This window comes from Periplaneta americana, chromosome 2, assembly GCF_040183065.1.
Source record: "Periplaneta americana isolate PAMFEO1 chromosome 2, P.americana_PAMFEO1_priV1, whole genome shotgun sequence".
Lineage (NCBI taxonomy): Eukaryota > Metazoa > Arthropoda > Insecta > Blattodea > Blattidae > Periplaneta > Periplaneta americana.
The window spans coordinates 150,028,596-150,045,871 of record NC_091118.1 but is presented as its reverse complement, the minus strand read 5'-3'; the positions used below and the strand labels follow the sequence as shown (position 1 = coordinate 150,045,871).

The window sequence follows — 17,276 nt, the reverse complement described above, 5'->3', positions numbered from 1 at the left end:
GAGGAATTTCTGCTCTCGAACTATTTGTCAAACTTTCATTAGGTACCTGCAATGGAAATTGAATGTGAGGTTTCTAACAACATAAAGAATTACCACCAATATCTTACCTTTTTCTTAGAACAACATTTCTGCCGGAAAGAAGTGTTCGTGATATTACCATACTTCAGGAAAAAGGAAAAAGAAATGTTAGTCAGACTTTCAAACACTGTACATATTTTTATTATAAAAATTCTCATTTTAAGAAACCATACCTTTTTATCTTTCAAAGTACTTTTTGACAACATTTTTGTACATTATTTATATTACTATTAATATACACATTTTCTCCTACTTGCCCATCCTCAAGTTAAAAAATATTCTCCGTTAACAAGTGTGAACAACGGTGACTGCAACATGGGGATGAACAAATGAAAGATTTGTGCATTGTGATGATGTAGAAAATGTTTCATGCAATGTTCCTTTTAAAAACATGGGTGTCATCTTACTAGAATTTGAAGGGAAAGGAAGAGGAAGGATAAGAATGGGTAGGGGAATTCATAAACTGGATGCATAAAAATGACACTATGATCCTATACCGTACCACAGATCTAGACTCACATCCTATTACCTACACCATCCTTTAACTTGATACAGAAGAAAAGATGAAGAAGCAGGTTATTTTGTGGATACAAGAAGCAATAGATTAAAGAATAGAGGTAAAGATTATATACTTTCAGAAGGTAATAGGTGGGAGAAGAATAGTCTTGGTGCTTGGAAAAGAGCAACAAGTCAATAGTTTGTTATATTACTAAAATAGATTCATCCAATTTAAAATATTACATTTCCTACAGGAATAAAACTTTGTATGGATCATATTTTATTACTGGACAGAAAAGCTCTCATTATCTAGTTGTATTACTATTACAGAGCCCCTCTCTCCAGCAAGTTACATCAGAAGGTTTCAATCTTGCAACTCAGTTCACTTTTAGCCTTGTTTCCTAGAAGATAAAGAACAATGTTAGAAGACGCAGTGACATCTCGTCATCTCAACATTAGGTACAGTACCAAATGAATTGGTCCCATCAAAATATCAGTAAAAGATACTGAATACGAATTTAAATTTAGTAATATTTAATACTACTGCAAATATGTAGCGAATTTAAGTGATGCAGTAATTCTAGAAGGCGTATGTTATGAATGCTACCTGCCTAATGTCATTAGAAACAAGCAAATAAATAGATTTTACGTATATGTTTATATATGTACTGGTATATAATTTTTCATTGATAAAAATTTGTTATGTAAGTACATATAACTTATGTTTATTTACTGAAAGTCTTAAGAATTATGGAGAGATCACTTGCCATTTTCAGTTCTAAACACCTCTCTTTCAGCTATGTTTTTCCAGAGACTACTCCTATTATAAATTATGCAAAAAAAAATATGGTCTCAAAATCTAGATCTCACAAAAAACACTGTTTTACTTTGAACATTATATTAAATGAATATACTTACTCTGTGCCTTTCAGGAATAACATTAGTTCTAACATTAATTTCAAAATTAATTGAGATATGGGCTAAATATAGATCATTTCTGTAACTAAGATGCCAATAAATAGAGGGGATGGGGGAAAACAAACAGTTGAGGGTGTTATGATCCATACAATACAGTGAATCACTAAACATGTTGTATTCTTTTTCTCATTATAATCTTTTGTTACTTTCCATTTACTTAAAATATGATAGTTTGTATGTTAAGATTACGTTTTTCTTCCGTTTCTAAGCACCAAAACAAAAAGTTAAAATTTATTTTAAAAGATATGTCCAATCTAGACCAGTGCTAAGGATCTGATATCCACAAGAAACTCAGAGATAAGGAAATGGTAAGCCAACTAACATGTTCTACTTATTCAAAATTAATTGTGTTGGTATGCTATAGATTTCAGGTTAACAAAAATTAATCCAGAAACCTCAAACTCATTTATTTTGTTTCCTAGAAAAGGGAGGAGGTTACCATTTTTTAGTGATGATAGTATTTTTTTGCAGTCATTCGTAAAAATTCAATATGTTTTGTCGAATGAATTTGTAACTTGTACAGTAAATAGTAACTTTCATATGACAATTGATCATCGTAGGTGTACTGAACTGTGTCCGTCTATTGATTAAATATCCTATCTTTCGTAATAAACCAAATTTAGGTTGTGAAGGTTGACTAAACATTTGAAATACCGTACCGCAGTTAGTTTTTGAAGTGTACGATTGTAACTTTCTGGCAGACAAACAACAGGAGAAATGATTGTTATCGAGATTTTTTTAGATTTTTCCTTCCCCTCTGCACTCTTTGATTTTGCATTTATTTGTGTTACATTATTCTCTAATTGTATTATGAACGAAATAATCAATAGTGACACACTGTGAGTTTATTAATCTACGTGTTTGAGACTTCTGGATTAAAGAGTAATGGAACTCCGCTACCAAAACCTCAATGTGCGTTCGAAGTAAGATATTGGACTGAGGTAATGGCAACAAGTAAACTGAATTAGAAGCAACAGGACAAAAGTTAAGAATGCCACTGCACCTAACGTACATCTTATCATATAATGGGAAAAATCCCCATTCTTTGGTATTTGGCACATTATTATTTTATAACAAATTAACTACATATTAAACTTCCCTCTCAAAAAAATCAAAATAAAAAGGTTAACCATAGAGGGAAAACATTTCAGCAGCAATTACCGTTATTCATATACAAGTATAAAATTTGTCCCAGATAACCTGTCTTTATGTATAATATATTTTTTTTTTCCAAGTCTTCTTTCACATTCTTAGTTTCTATAAATGTTTTGACTTGACAATGAGGTGGGGGAGAAAGAAAATCATGGAACCGAATGTGCTAGATGTAGCTTCTAGAAGCTGTTCCATCTATTAACAAGGGATTAACACTGTTTACGGGCCATTACAACTGGCCCAATTAATGAATTACTCTTTCCTTGTTCCAAAATCCACTATTGATTTTGAGGTTCATCATCACAAGTGTATGCAACTTGCTCTTATAAATACAGTAATGTGAAAAATTTGGACAAGGAAAGATAAGGATTCAATCGGAGTTTCTGAGCTTCACTCTTCACAGATAGTGAATCTGTTCTCCCAGATTTTTTTTTCCTTCCGAAAACATGTTTTATAACAAGCCTTTTTTAAGTGCCTACAATCGTTTTTTCTTTCACATATTGGATATGTTTGAAGTACGTACGTTTACAGAGGAACCTGCTCAAACAGCTCCTCAAACCTTTGCATGCTATCATCATTCCACAAAAATCATTCTTATCGCCACTTTATCTTCCAGTATTTCAGAGTACCGGTACTGTACTTTAATTTGAGTATTCTTGTAGCACAATGGAATTTCCTTCTTTCTTCCTTACCATATCCAAGGAAAAAATTGCTTAAACTTACAGAAGTTTATAGCATGTTCACTATATTCCAAATTTTCCATTATTTTGTTGTTTTGAAGGTTTCAATTCTCACTAAAACGTCTTTTAGTTTAATTTATCAGTTTTTCACCTGCAATACCAGGAAAAAAAACTCGACGTATTGCTTTACAGTACTTCATCACATGTGCAATGCAAAGTACTTCACACTTGCTCAGGTTAGTTAAACTTTTACAACTTTCTATTTATATAATCCACTCACTATGGAGCTTCCTCATGAAATTAAATATAAGTTACTCTTATTCATGCTGTACACTATATATATAATTATGTATTTTTTAATATTTATTCCAAATAATTTCTCCAAAATATTGTTGTTGAGCGGAGACCTGTAAAAAGTACACATACATTAGGCGCATATTTCATACATGGGCTTATGAATTTGTATATAATTGAAATCCGGAGGGTTTTCTTAGATAAGATTCATTCTTCTTATCTTAATTGCAGTAAAATAACCATATTCAATGGTAGAATATGAAATATTCAGCTAATCTATCTAAGAAACTCTCTAGGAGGAGAAATGGATTTCCCATGTATATAAAGTAAATTTGGGTAAAAAAATATTTTAATAACAACTTACTGATCTGCAGTTTAACCTTTATCCTCCACATGTAGCATTAGTTACAGACTGCCTGACATGGTAATAAAAAACTTTAGTTATGAAAAGCTGTAAAATGCAAATCTTTCAAGTTTATTGTCCTATATTATTAAAAGTGTCCATACTGGTAAAATCTGTTAATATATTTATATGAATTAATATTAAATCTAGATATATATTCTATAAGAATTAAGCAAAAGTTCTAAAGTAATAACAGTGTACAAGTTCTAATATAAACTTGCTGTTCATATGGGATAAAGGTTAAATAAGTTTCTCAACAATAAATGCAATATGCTTAAGGATGAATTCTTCAGTTTCAAATGACAATAAATTGTGAAATCTAAATTTTATGGCATCCTCGAATAGTATTAACGTGTATATTGGAAGAGAATTTGCTTATAATTGCATAGGAAACTCTTATGTAGGCCTATTATAGGACATTTTCAAACATTATTTTTAAAACAGTGCAATGTATCACAATATTCCATTAACTTTTACCTTTCCTAACAGTAACCTGTCGCTGGTCTTTGTCTTAACAGTAACTTATCAGTGGATACTAGAATTAAGAAGAAAACCTAGCAATATTTTTTTAATGCAAACCACATTTTTTTTTTTTTTTTTTGTGTTATCTTGAGCTTGTACAGGTTATGAAAATTTTAAGGAATTACAACGTAAGGGATATAAAGAAAGGGATGATGATCACTTTATTCATTGACTTTAATTTTCGTAGGTGTAGCAAAGACTGAACAGTTGAGTGACTTTCTGCCACCCAGCCTTCGTCTTGCCAGTGAGTGCACTTTCATTTGCAGATTATGAGGATTGATCATTCTGTCATCCTAATGCGACTGAAATAGCAAAACAGTTAAAAGTATTAATTGGCTGAAGATGAACATTCGTTCAAAAATTTATCCACTCATCAAAATTAACCAAGAAGCAACCGAAACTCCCTGCCTTCATTTATGAAACATTTTTTGCATCTATTTAAGAATTTATTCATTAGGCTACTCATTGTAGTTCACTTTGAGAAACGGAGACAATGTAACAGAAATAATTTCTTAGCTATTCTAGGGCACGAGGATTTGATTTTTATACTTTTTCTTCTGAATTCCTCCGTAGGCAGCAGCCACATGGACTTCAAACGGGGAATTAAGGGGATATATAATTATTGTTAATAATATAATTGAAACAATATCTGAAGTCTCTGACAGAACGCTGTTGCAAACAGAAATAATTACGCACCCTGTCAGTGAACTCACCAACAAAAGAGGTTGTAAAATCATTGCCACATATATACTGGAAATAACAATTTTCTAGAAAGAGAAAGGTTATACAGTCAAAGCTCCGTATAACGATATTTGCGGGCCCTAGCAGGTTGTATTGTTATATCAGGGTTATTGTTATATTGAGGAAGTGTGATTTATCATATAGGATAAAAAAAGTGCGAGCAGAGTACCATTTAACCTACAGGATAATGCTAGGAGGTAACATGTAAAGGAACTAAATATAATAAATCACGCATTAATTATTTTATGCACTTACTACTGCAGAAGTGCATATAATACAGTACAGTGTTACTGCATACATCCATTTTTTTAAAGAAATTTTAAATTTTTCTTTGGTCTTTGCTTAGTAAGATGCATCTCTGATTACTCTCCTCTCTTACATTTTTCACTCTTATAAGTCATTGTTTTTTCTGGCATTATTTCGAAAAACAATTCGTTTCGTCACCATTAAAGATGTCTTCAGGGCTATACTTTTCAAGGACGATTTTCATTTGACTTCCACGTCATGAAAAAGCCATCGTCATGTCTATTTACTCCCACCTCGTCACCTGTACAGTGGAAAATAACTAGAAAAACTGGTTACACGTCCATCCCTTTGTAGAAAATCCCACTCTCGGCTCAAGAACCTTTTACCTGCTACTGTCTGCAAGACCAAGCTGCCAATTTACGAAAAACCTTGAAGTTAAAAATACATATCGTTGTAACAGGGTGTTTCTAAAATTGCTTCATCGCTATAGTGAGGGATATTTAACGTTATTTATATAGGAAATCTGCTGGGACCACAGGAAAATATCGTTTAATACGGGTTTATCGTTATATCGATCTTCGTTGTACGGAGGTTTGACTGTATTATACTCTCAATACCAGTGGCATCATATCACTACGGTACTTTGGAATAACGGAAAATGCTGTAAGATTTTTTCAATATTAATTATTTTAGGAATTTACACGAGCATGAAGGTGGAATGACGCCACCAGAAAGAGGAGGAGATTAGAATCATTTGGAGACTGGGATCAACTTCTCCATCGTGCACCTTAATGATCCCAGAAATAGGGGAAATCACTCTCCTTCTCAGTTAACTTTAAAGGGGAGGGGAGAAGGAAGGTGCAAAATTATTGTCAAATACACACTGACAATAACAGTTTTTTACAGTCCATGTTGAGTTGCTGGTGTCCTATCAGGTGCCTCTCAAGGTGGTGGATAAGAGATTGCTTGCCAGATATGGCAGACACTGGGGAAATTAAATACCAAAACTAGCAGTGCAGTTCAAAGTGTTTGGCTACCCAAAGACTAGGAGAAGAAAGTCTGATATAAAGGGCAGATTGGACTGTGTAAGCTGTTGTGAAAGCAACCAGTCTAGGAAAGGAAAACCCCGACAGTAAACTCGATCCCATTCGTTAAGAGGTTGTGAGCAGGGCTGGTAACCCAACCACCTAAAAAGAATGCAACTCGAAAAGATTAAGCAAGAAATTAACAGGACTAAGTTTAGCCTCAAAACGGGTCTTAGGTCCAAGCCTTGTAAGGAAGGGCAAAAACAACAACAACAAATTCCTTAAAAAAAAAAAAAGTTCTATTATATTTCGGGACTAATGATATATAACATTCTTAATTTCGACTCATGGAAAAAAATGATATGAATTTTTCAATAACGATTATTACGGGAATTTATAATAACCATGAAGGTGCAATTTTGCCACACCAGCTTAGAACTCACTCACAAAATTGATGTCTACACTGGATTGTAGTTCTTGCACCAGACTGATTTTGTACGATTTTATCTTTAACAATTTTGTAGCTGTGCATAGCGAAACATAATAAATTCCACTTTACTGAAAACGACACAAAAGCTATTTCATAAGGGAATTCTCTAGACAATAAGTAATGTCTAGACTCCTTGCCTTTAACACTTTTTGTCTCATGAAATTTATACAGTACGGTACACCAGTTTATAAATAGCTGTGCGATTTGAAACTGTAATCAGAGAATCTTTCTTTAAAATATCTTTAAACTTCAGAAGGTGATTTTTACTCGCAAAATATGTGAATAATACAAAAACATCTTGTGGAATAGAATACTTCAACTGATCCATTTTACCACTAGTGGTTACATAAGAACACAACACGCAAGGAAAAACAGATGTAACAGTACCCAAACCCAGAGGCTCTGATGGTAAAAATCTGCCTGTGCTAAGGCACTCGTGAACGAGACAAATACTACTGGTACCTGGAGAAAAATACTCAACTGTTCACTTGAATAAGCAACAAGATTTTACGATTCTAATAAAATCTGATATCGACTGTTACATTTTTGCAGATCCATGCTTTGACAAAAGAACTCATCCTCTAAATGAATGCGTTTATATATGAGATAATACACAGAAATGCAAATTAGAACAACATGTTGTATAAAAATTATACATCTCAATCAGTCATCAAGTATATGGCGTCCATTACTGTAGCAATTTCCAGTTATTACAAAGATAAATTGAATATTCATAAAACATATTATAATATGAAACTGTCTTCTAACAATATTTAAATTCATATGTATACTTATTTCAGGGAATTAAATTTTTGTTCCAAGTGTTTAACACCGATCTTCTGGTCAAATGAACCCTTAGGCCAAAATAATTATTAAACAACACAAAATCATAAATTTTCATACATTTTACATTTCATATGTAAAATAATCTATAAGTTAATGTTATGTTACAACACTTCTTGACACAATCCAATGGCCTAACCACAAGATGGTTTCAACAGCACATCAAAAGATGTTGTATTGCTGACCTACGAAACAATGACAGTGGAGTAACAATTTGGAGCGAAGTTCTAATATTACATTAGCAGTTTTATGAGTGAAAATATTATCACGATAAAATAAATGGTTCTTCACGAAAGTTCACTTGTTTTAAACATCAAATAATACTAATATCAGTAATATGTTCTCTATCAAAATTAGAAATTTTACACCTAATACAACATAAGGATCTGTCTATTCTACGTCTACATATTTGGGAATTGTACTGAGAAATTTAACTCTTTTAATTCTTCTGTTGTCAGACTGTAATAATTCTGTTCACACCTGTAGAGTAACGGTCAGTGCATCTGGCCGCGAAAGGTGGCCCGGATTCGAATCCCAGTTGGGGCAAGTTATCTGGTTGAGGTTTTTTCTGGGGTTTTCCCTCAACTCAATACGAGCAAATGCTGGGTAACTTTCGGTGCTGGACCCCAGACTCATTTCACTGGCATTGTCACCTTCATATCATTCAGATGCTAAATAACCTAGATGTTGATACAGCGTCATAAAATAACCCAATAAAATAAAATAAAAGTAATAATTCTAAATTAATTTAATTTATTCCTCAACAAATGTGTGTCTAACATATTGATATACCCATTTAAATATACTACTGTATCTAGGACCTTTTCTTAAAAAAAAGATGTGTAGGCTATATATATTATGACAAAAAAAATCATACCTCGTATATTAAATTCATTAAGAAGATAAAAAAAATATTGCTACTATTGTGATTTCGAGATGATGATGAGAGTAAAAAGCAATAATAATATTTTGTAGCCTAAAACTACAGTACAGAGCAGAGTACAGAAAATTCCAGCATGCAGAGATAAATGTCTTCATCATGGTGGAAACTTGAAAATCATGTACCGGCATTGTGTATAAAAATCAAGTACAGTGATACTGTTTGCGTTTAACAGGGACAATGCTAAGCCAGCAAAAACACTGAATACCAGTATCTTGCTGAATGACAGCACTTCAGCTTCGCTGTAATAGCGGTCGCCATTTTTCGTATGCAAAATTTTTTTGCTGCACTTCCGCTGCTCATTCAGTGAAGAAACAACGGTGTGATTCTTTGTAAACACAGTAGACTTTTGGAATCAGTAATTCAGCCCTTTACAGCTGCTGCCACTCATAAAAAATTAACAGTTGAGTTAACACTGTTCTGGCTGAACACGACCATTTTTTTCTCCATTAACCTTTACTTCAGCTCCTATATTACAACAAATGATAATGTGAATAAATATATATATATATATATATATATATATATATATATTGATTTCTATAATAACACAGGCCTGCAATGAAAAAACGTTTTAAAAAAATTTTAGCTATCCTTTATGTATTTCTGTGCTGAAGCTAGAAATGACATAAAAAATGGCACATCACGCACCATTTTTACATAAAACTATATTTTATCCATTTTGAATCTTGCGTACACTACTTTTAACACTTGAATATAAGTAATTGATTAACTAGCGGACTTACTCGTGTTAATTACATCCCGATCAAATTCTCAACACACAGATCAATTTCAGTACACACACACTATTTGACTCCACTATTCAACACCTTTCAACAATCAAACGCACCCACATAACAGGCAGAGAAGTTCGAGATGACGCCGAGATCTAGTAGGCTCTGAGGATGGTGTGATGAGGCACCGAAACAGCTGTAAGCCGCACAAACTTACATAATTAACACGAGTAAGTCCGCTAGAGTTAATCAATTACTTATATTTTATGTTTTACATTATTAATATAGCCTATTAGTGATTTTTCTGCATCCACAATCCAGTACTAAAATTTTGTACTAACCTGTTGATAAGCATCAAAAACATAATCAAGAAGGCTGTGTGATGTAGACAGTGAAAGTTCTGAAGAGTTTACAAGTTTGAACTCAATGATTTAATAAGAGATTTAGGATTAACCAAGGAAAAAGCAGAGTTCTTACACACCAAATTAAAAGAAAAGTATTTGTTGGCTTCAAGAACATTTCTTCATTGGTATAAAAGTACAGAACAGGAATCTTCTCCATACTTTTCATAAGAGGGTGACTTAGTATACTGCAGTGATATTTCTCGTTTGATATAAAAGTTTAATGTTGAGTACGAAGTAGATGAATGGAGACTTTTATCGATTCCTCCAAAAGATGTCTGAAGGCAGTGATCAGTGCTTTTGCACAATGGCAACAAATATGCTTTGTTACCCGTTGGTCATTCGATACACCTTAAAGAAGCTTACGAGAATCTTGAACTGGTTATTACAAAGATAAAATATAAAGATCATAATTGGATGATCTGTGGAGATCTGAGAGAGATGTGCATGCTTCTTGGTCAGCAGGCTGGTATACTAAGTTTCCATATTTCCTCTGTGAATGGGACAACAGAGCAAGAAGCAGTCATTGGAACAAAAACACTGGCCACAAAGAATACCTCTTGAACCTCACGCAAGAGGAAAAGCAACAAACGCAACTTCATCATGAAGAGAAAAAGGCGGTATAAAGCATTTGACTAAATGTGAGTTGTTAATTATGACAACCTAATAGTTTCTGTAAAATATACTTTTAATATCTCCCACAAGACGTGTTTCACTTCATCACTTTTCAATATTAAATTCAATAATGCTACATTCACATTGCTAAAAGTACCAATGCATTTTGCGGAAAATTGGTACGTGACAGAGGAAATCTGAGCTCAGTTTTGGATTCAGCACCCCAAGAAACTATAATAATTGTAGCAAACATTTTCAAAAAAGTTTTTATAACTCTTAATTTTGCAGGCCTGTGTAATTATTACGGTACTAGTATAGGAATAAATTATATGTAAAAATTCAGTATTTTCTTCTTAACTCGGATAGAAACTTCAAAGAACAGTACCAAAATAAAAATGGTAAGAGAAATTTGAGAATATATTTATGAAATAAGAATGAAGCAGAAAGACTGACTAAAACAAGATCCTGGTACCTAACATTTAACAAAAAAAAAAAAAAAATTAAAATTGAGTTTGAGTTAAATTACTTTCATTCCCCCAACAGAAATATTGGCACTGAGGCAAGAATAAGCAAAAGATAGTAACAGAATGTATAATAGTAGCAGTAGTGTTTTGTTTAACAATACTTTCAACTGCAGACATTATTCGGCATTTGAATTCAACATAGGTGAGAAATGGCTGATGAATGTTACCTGTCTAATAGAGAACAGAGTCTTTAACCTGCCCTAAATCTACGACATGGGCCTCCCAATTTTACTTCCTTTCCGGTGGAAGTTGTGCTAAAGGTTTATTACCGGTACCCTTTAAAATCCATCTCCTGTGCCCAGGACTAAACCCATGGAGTAGTAGTCAGCGTGCCTGACTGCGAAACTAGCAGGCCAGGATCGAATCCTGGTTGGAACAAGTTGCCTGGTTGAGTGAGGTTTTTTTTTTTTCCGAGGTTTTTCTTCAACCCATTAAGAGCAAATGCTGGGTAACTTCCGACACCGGACTATAGGTTCATTTCACCGTCATTATCACCTTATCTTCATTCATACTGCCTACTTCCATACTCATGTCATCCTACCATACGGGGCGAAGGTGTCCTCAAAACAGAATACTTCATCATAATTGCCAATAAAGTAGGTAGAGGCGTAAATAATAACATAAACAGTGAAACCTCTCTAATCTGAACACATATGGTTCAATAAAAAATTGCTCAACCTAACAGGATGACCAAGGTAGAGGGAAGTAGATTTTTTAGCATGCAATGGAAAGGAAATTACTGCAGGCCTACATAATGTTAAGGAACTACTCTATTCCAGTATTCTGTCATTTAGTTCGTTATTAACAGTTCTGCAAACTCTTTTTCTTTCGTCACTGCAATTTTGTTCCAATGCATTTAATATTGAGGTCCTACTGTTGCTAATGTTTGAAACTGTTGATTTAGAAATTCCAAACTCTTCTGTAATTTTCCTACAACTAACACTATAACGCAAACGATCAATAACTTCTTTCTTCCTTTCAAATTTTCAATTGTTACTTCCACTAACTTATGCTTACTCATATTGAGGCACTATATAAACTGTCCAAAGTGACTTTCACAGGTAAAAACCTCAACATTTACTGATTTCTATACTGCAGGCATATTGAAATAATTTCGCATCATAAAGTTTACTCTTATTTAGCCACAGTAGAGTTACAAAAAGGACAAAGTGAGTAATTCCAGGAAAGTAGTTGTACAACGAAAATCCCTTCTCATTTTACTGTGCTAATGGTCCTTGTAAAGCAGAAGGGTTCAATGAAACTCAACTCTAAACAGGTAGCAGAAATACACAACAGGATAAGAGAATCGTCCAGCTTCCAGGTTTGAGGAGTGTCCAACATAGAGGATATATAGGACATGTAAATGCATAGAAATTTGTCCGGTTCCAAGAAAACATGTCCAATATAACGAGGTGTCTAACATACAGAGATGTCCAAATATAGAGGTTTCACTGTACATCAATATGTGCGGCATTAGGGAAAAAATATATATTTGGGTATGATTATTTAATGAACAGAATTTGATTACTCGACAGAATACTTTATTAAAATTTATGATAATTTGTCTATGCTGAAAAAAAAATTTTTATTTAATGACACTTACAACTGTCAAGGTTATATCAGCGTTGCCGGTGTGCCAGAATTTTGTCCCACAGGAGTTCTTTTACATGCCAGTAAATCTACTGACATGAGCCTGTCGCATTTAAGCACACTTAAAATGCCATCAACCTGGGCCGGGATCAAACTCACAACCTCGGGCATGACAGTCGAGGTTATTACTAGCAGTACTACCAGCTGCTATCTCGAGAGGAGAGAATATGCTTCATTTATTTTTAACCCAAATCACCTTCCTTGCAAGATGAACTCAAAACGAAGATTGAACACTTTCCAGTCTTAAAAATTTGCAATTTGGTGTATAATCATTCACAGACATGTAATAATTTTTTTCTACGAAATACGTAAGTGGAAAGGGAAATACCGCCTACATCACTTCATTTATCACGTTATCTTATCTAACAAAACTCTCATTAACAATCATTTATTGTACTAACTGGATCGATATTTCTCGCAGTTTCTGTAATTTAAAATTTTACAGAAATAAAAGGTAATATCATCGAAAGTGCAAATACTTATTCCTTCTTTTACTCCCTAATAATATGAACTTCAATCGCATGAAAACTATTAATTAAACCACAAACTTTTAGTAATGTCAATAAGGTGCACATTCTCAAAACAGAAATTATGTTTACATTAAAATCTTGAACTCAAATTATTAAGCACCATAATAATCTTTACATAATCCGTGTAATGAGACAACGAAGGAATTTTTAGAGTTAGAAATTTTCAATTTATGATTATGAGATTATAGTGGAATTAGCCACAACGTTCTACTAAAATAGTTACAATTTGGCCAATCTGTTTGTCTTCTTCATTCGCGTTATGATAAATATAAAAACGAATACAGCTTTATAGAACACAACTGAAGCAAAACAACACAAAACCAATCTACTTGTACGTTTTTCTGTTGTTACAACCCACCTTGTAGTTTGGCCTTAGATTAGACTTAGGCTTGTTGGACCAAGGCAGGCAAGGCATTTTATCACAATCAATTGTTTTGTTGTGTTGAATCATAGGCCCACTGCAGACACTGTCTTCTAGACAGTGTAGCTCCAGCACAGGGAGAACACATGCTGAAATACGCATCTCATCGGAACATGTATCTGCAACAAAAACACAGGGAAACTCTGTATTTACTGTTCCAGGTCAATACTGATGGTGTGTTTATCACAGAAGATGGGAGAATATCTTCTTATTCAATGGTATAAATGGTTACACACAGAAACAGTAGTGTTACAGATTGTACAGGACAAATGTGGTGATAGCCTGCCTGTCTCAATACCTGTGATGTGTTTATCATTGAAAATAGGAAAATGATATAACTTCTTATTCAGTGGGATAAATTCTATGGTTACACACAGCAGCAATAGTTTTTCTTTGGGGCAATAGAATACAATATAAATAAAGTATTTATATTGCAAAAGAAGGCCATCAGAATAATGACGAACATTATAATAATAATAATAATAATAATAATAATAATAATAATAATAATAATAATAATAATAATAATAATAATGATAATGATTTATTTAACAATTAATAACAATTATTTAACATTGTCGTCTATTATTTATTAGAGAGAGAAAAACTTAACTGTCACTTGTTTATACATTTTGAAATTATTATTCATGAGAGATCACATTAATGAATACACAGTAAGGAAAGAGATTCATAACTATTATGATATGAGGCAACAAACTATGTTTAATATGCCGTCAGTTAGATTAACTAAGACCAAATGTAATTTTGAATATAATAATAATAATAATAATAATAATAATAATAATAATAATAGTAATAATAATAATAATAATGGTTTATATAACCTGACAGAGTTAAGGCCATACGGCCTCCTCTAACACTCAACCAGGATTATGGCAATTAAAGTATCAAATAAAGTCCCATTTCATTTGTTAATCTTAGTAAGGTGGAATTTAAAAGAAGAATCACTAGTTGGCTCATAAATATGGCATTTTATAATCAGTGAATTTTTAATGCTGTTATTTGTGATATTTAATTGTTTTAACTTGACAATTTCTATTGCATTTTTTATGTTCATGCACTGTTAATACACAATACAGAATATACATACCGTATTATAGAGAATGAATATGATAATAAGTAGAGCAAAATTTGTACCAGTAGAGTGTCTCTAAAGGATTTCAAACAAACTGTTTCTTATAGTTCAATTAACTAAATTTTTATTCATAACCACCACACTGGTCCTCAACTTAAGGCCAGAATGTACAGCTCAGATAAGACTGTTAAAAGGGGCTGGGAGGGGGGTTACATAAGATATATAACTGAATAAGGAAAGAAATCATATAAATTAATTACAAATATGAATAAAAGTATGTGTGTATCCAATGCCTACCCACTTCACTTGCGTGATTCGGGTTCCGCATATTGCGGATAGATGGCAGAACTGTGACCCATTTTCTAGTTGTACACCACTTCAGCGGGTCATGCTGTACATGATGTATTTCTGTGGAGAGTCATGTCGTGTACTAGGGTCAGTGTATGTGTAAGTGTTCGTGTAAGTGTAGTGTCTGGAATGAGTGATGATGATGAAGATGAGGAAGGGAAAAGGGGAAACCCGGTGCTGGCACATAGCCTACTCCTGTTGAATAGCACCAAGAGGGCCGCCAGGCTTAATGTCCCCATCCAATGGACGAATCACTATCAGCAGTGACATATGCCTTCTCTTCATATGCACTGCGGAGAGATTTGGGATTTAACCGAGGCATATTAGTGCACAATCTAGTGACTAGAAGTTGTGCACCGCCATCTCTCCTAGTCCCGAGGTTGAAATTTTACATGAAAATTTCTGACCCCGCCGGGAATCGAACCCGGGCTGGCTAGTCTGGAGGCAGACAAGCTATCACAGAGCTAACTCGGTGGACATATGAATAAAAGTAGACACAAGAATATCGCAATGGCTATGTTAAGTGCTTAGGAAGATCTATAGAACAGAATATGGTACTGGTACCTAAATTATCATCATTGCATTATAAAACAACATAAACAAGATAACTGAAAAAAGAAAGATAAACTGTGAAGATAAAATAGATCCAGGCTTATATAATGTGGTGGTGGTGGTGTTCGTAGTAGTAGTCATTGAGGCAGTGAAATAGAATCTCTCCCACACGTCCTTGGCTCTTACCAGTATGGTGAGACTTTGCACAATACTAGACACCACAAAGTAGGAAGCGCCTTTGCTCAAGCACTGTCTACTGTTTTTGAAGAGGTTCATGGTATATCAACCACAGACAGCACTCGTAGGATAGATATGATTGCATTCCAAGACCATTGGAGAAGTTTTATAATTGATACTACAGTTCAATTGTAATTTGTTAATTTTTGTAAGGCTTTTCATTTGCCATCATTTATAATTACCAATGATTGTTTAATTGCATTGAAAGGTTCGATTGCATTGTTGAGAAATCATCTCAGTATGCACTGTTTAATTTCGTAAGTTTTTCATTATGATTCCATAACCCAATGCCCTTAGAACTATACTCACCACTCCGTGAAACTATTGCCTTGTTGATGCATGACCCGGGAGAGTTGTGCCTCATACAAGCACCTCCATCTTGTTCCCCTTGCGCAGAATACGAATCTGTCCTGGCTGCACTTCAGGAAGGCCCATGCATTTGAAAGTGAACATCACTGTCTGCTGACCAAAATTTGCCTCAAATCTAAAGAAGAGAATTAAAATAAATCAGTTACATAAGTAAAGTGATATCAAAAACTTTTTCCTTGCATTTTTAACTAGTATGTCCTGATTGTACCTATGCAGTGTAAAATATTACCTTAGCAACTAAAACTTACCATTAAGCAAAACATGCGTGGTATAATCAAAAAAACAAGGTACAATAAAAATTTAAGGAAAAGTTTATACAAGAATTATAAACATAATAACATATAATATATTAAAGGTTAGAAAAAATAACGGTAGGCTATAAGAAATGCCTACTGAACGAAATATGTTATAACCCCGATTTTCAGATTCTGATTAACTGATCGGCTTTATTAATTTCTTTTTTCACGAGTTTATTTTTTTCGCGTTGATGACAATGCAGATCCATTTTACAATATAAAGTCCAAATGCCGACAACAATATAATGCACAATAGGCCTACCATATTAGTACCCAGAGATGGATTTGATTTTGCTACTCTAGTCTATAAGGAGCATGTCGCCCTTTCCCTGAGGTAATTACAGTACTGTTCTCCAACCAGGAGATTAACCGTGAAAGGAATGTGCTTACTATTGCGTCATCTATTAGAGCGGAGTAGATAGATAATATTACCGTTATAATGTCAGTTTAAAAAACATGCGCTCTCCTGCATATGTTATTTGCTGTATGGAGGGATTAAAAGACCAGGAAATTAACCGTGATCTAATTTTGTAACTAGGGTAGTATAAATATGTGTATCAGTGTTATCGTTTGTGCTTTGAGAGTTAGCCAATGGAGATGCGTGTACCCACGT

The 17,276-nt window shown here is 33.6% G+C and overlaps 1 protein-coding gene across 1 annotated transcript in view; it reads right to left on the bottom strand.

The window, feature by feature from the left end:
• Positions 1–202: 202 nt before the first annotated feature.
• The window catches only part of Myo95E (Myosin 95E), a 463,721-nt gene continuing 446,647 nt past the window's right edge, over positions 203–17,276 (bottom strand). The window contains exons 25-27 of the mRNA XM_069818692.1: positions 16,308–16,482; positions 13,703–13,884; positions 203–3,793 (exon numbers count right to left, since the gene is read on the bottom strand). Of these exons, the coding sequence (XP_069674793.1) occupies positions 16,359–16,482 (124 nt within the window). The 3' untranslated portion in view covers positions 203–3,793; positions 13,703–13,884; positions 16,308–16,358. The remainder of the gene's footprint in view (positions 3,794–13,702; positions 13,885–16,307; positions 16,483–17,276) is intronic.